Genomic DNA, 2,304 nt, shown 5'->3' on the forward strand with positions numbered 1-2,304 from the left:
TTTGATATTTGGTTAGCGAATTCGATTTAAACGAAGACGGGTTGAGGCTTATGTGTATAATTATCTATTAGTATTAATAATTTATTCGTACAATATCGTATAAAATAACCATTTTGAAATCGTTTATCCATCTTGATCATCATGGGGGACTTTTTTATATTGTCGTGTATTAGAAGATTGAATAATCGTGCCTAACATATAATATATTTAACAAACATTATCCGACAATTATATTGTCCGAGAATCAAAAAGTACGACCACATGTGGCTTGGTGGATTATGGTCAAAACCTTCATGGAAAGCCTGTGTCCCAGCAGTGGGAACATATATGGGCTTATGATGATGATGATGATTTAACAAACACAACATACCCATATAAGTAATATGCGTAAAGCATTCACATTAACAATCAGTGCACCTTGATGGCAATGCGAACGCCACTTAACACTCACGAATCATACTCCAAAGACACCCATATCAGTCTCACAATACACGAATATAAATAGACATGCAGTCGTGGTTATATAGAATATTAATTTTGGCTTACGTACCGGGCGCTGTCCGTGAATGCGTGAAAATTTATAATTTCAATAAATAAGTGTGTTACAATGCAATTATTAATATGATACATTAATTAATGATAAATAATAGTGAATAAATTGGTTTATAGATTGAAAATACATGTGATAGATATAGATAGGTTTGTCTTATTGTTATAATTTATATAATTATGGCAATCTAAAATTGTATTTGTAATTGTAATAATGTTTCGAAAATTTCTAAGCTACATTCTGACATACTGCTAAAAAATAAATGCATTATTTGTATAAGCTAGAGATGTGAAATTGTCTTATTGTAAAATCGGCATTTGATATGATGCGATAGGTTAGCTTGGGTTTATTAAAAAGACTAGCTGTTCGGCCCGGATTCACCCGTGGTACATATATAGACTATGTCAGTCAGTGAAGTTGAGGCTTTCTAACAGTGAAAGAATTTACGAAAACAGTTCAGTGGTTCCACACATGCAAAGGAAATAGCCAGCCCAGGGCTCTCCAAGCATAGTTCCCGATCCTATAGACATTATGGGATAAAAACTCCTTCATCCTTTCGCGGATTCAAACTACCAATTCTATCGAATCCCATCTAAATCGGTTTAGTCACTCACCAGGCACCCCCATACGGTAGGTTTTTTGCACATACTTCAGGCCGTGCACGATCTCACGCTGAACGATGAAGTCGATCCTTATCCGGTACTGCACGCCCTCCTTTATCACGAACACCTGGAAGCGTTACGAATAATTCATGAATAAATGAATAAGTAAATAGCGAAGACCGAACGAACGAACGAATGAATGAATTAATCAATTATAGTTATGTGTACATATAATCATCTGTTACAGTAACCCGATTCGAATTACAGGTGTACTAGTTATATAGGTAAACTAAGTTTAACAATACAATGGGGGGGGTTTATTTGGGGGGAAAGGTTCTTTAAGGTATTGCTTAGTTTTTGTGACTTGGTATTAATTAGCTTTTATAAAAACAATCGAATGATGACCTCCTTCTCTTTTGAAGTCGATTGATTTATACAACAAATATAAATAATGAATAATTAGTACAACTACTATTCGCATAGGATTAAAGCATCGGTTTCCGCTGGAGAAAAACGATTAACCGAGTCATATATCACTCGAACTGATAGATAGGGAAGATCAAACAGAGTCTGTTGGCTTGGCAATTAGACAATTATCCGTGTTAACAGCACCATGAATCTTATTTGCCGCCGGCGATCCGTCAAACGCTCCATGTTAATGGGATGAGTGCTGCCAGCTCATAAATTTGCAATGTTCTCGGGAGAGGTTTTAACATGCAATGTTTTAAAAAGCGATATAGTATCAAGTGGTATTGAAATTGTAAATGGAAGTGTTGTTAAATTATTAGTTTCGTTATCATCAAAGGCTTCCTAAATGAAAAATATTATAATGCTAGAGAAAAGGACATATGTTCGATTTCATAGTGACTTTTAAATATTTTTCATGAGCGTTGTGTTTAGATTTTACTTAGCATTTCTTTCTTAACCTGAAATTGTAAATTTTCAAAAATACGCTTATTATTCTATTCCGTTTCTTCTGTTGAACTTTGCGATACAAGTCTCAAGTAGATATATAGAAAAATTATGCATTTAAAATAATGAAAATTACCGTGCTTTCCTATACAGTTATACATAACTCGGATTCAGACCAATAAAAAGGCAAAGTAAATAAGACATTTAAACGATTTTTGATTTTTAGTTCTAAATATTGAC

General features: G+C 33.9%; 1 protein-coding gene across 1 annotated transcript in view; it reads right to left on the reverse strand.

Annotated features, from left to right (window-relative positions):
* Positions 1–1,123: 1,123 nt before the first annotated feature.
* The window catches only part of LOC119832317 (rho GDP-dissociation inhibitor 1), a 7,826-nt gene continuing 6,645 nt past the window's right edge, over positions 1,124–2,304 (reverse strand). Inside the window, exon 4 of the mRNA XM_038355979.1 lies at positions 1,124–1,279. Coding sequence (XP_038211907.1) covers positions 1,157–1,279 — 123 coding nt within the window. The 3' untranslated portion in view covers positions 1,124–1,156. The remainder of the gene's footprint in view (positions 1,280–2,304) is intronic.

Source organism: Zerene cesonia, chromosome 15 (assembly GCF_012273895.1).
Source record: "Zerene cesonia ecotype Mississippi chromosome 15, Zerene_cesonia_1.1, whole genome shotgun sequence".
NCBI lineage: Eukaryota > Metazoa > Arthropoda > Insecta > Lepidoptera > Pieridae > Zerene > Zerene cesonia.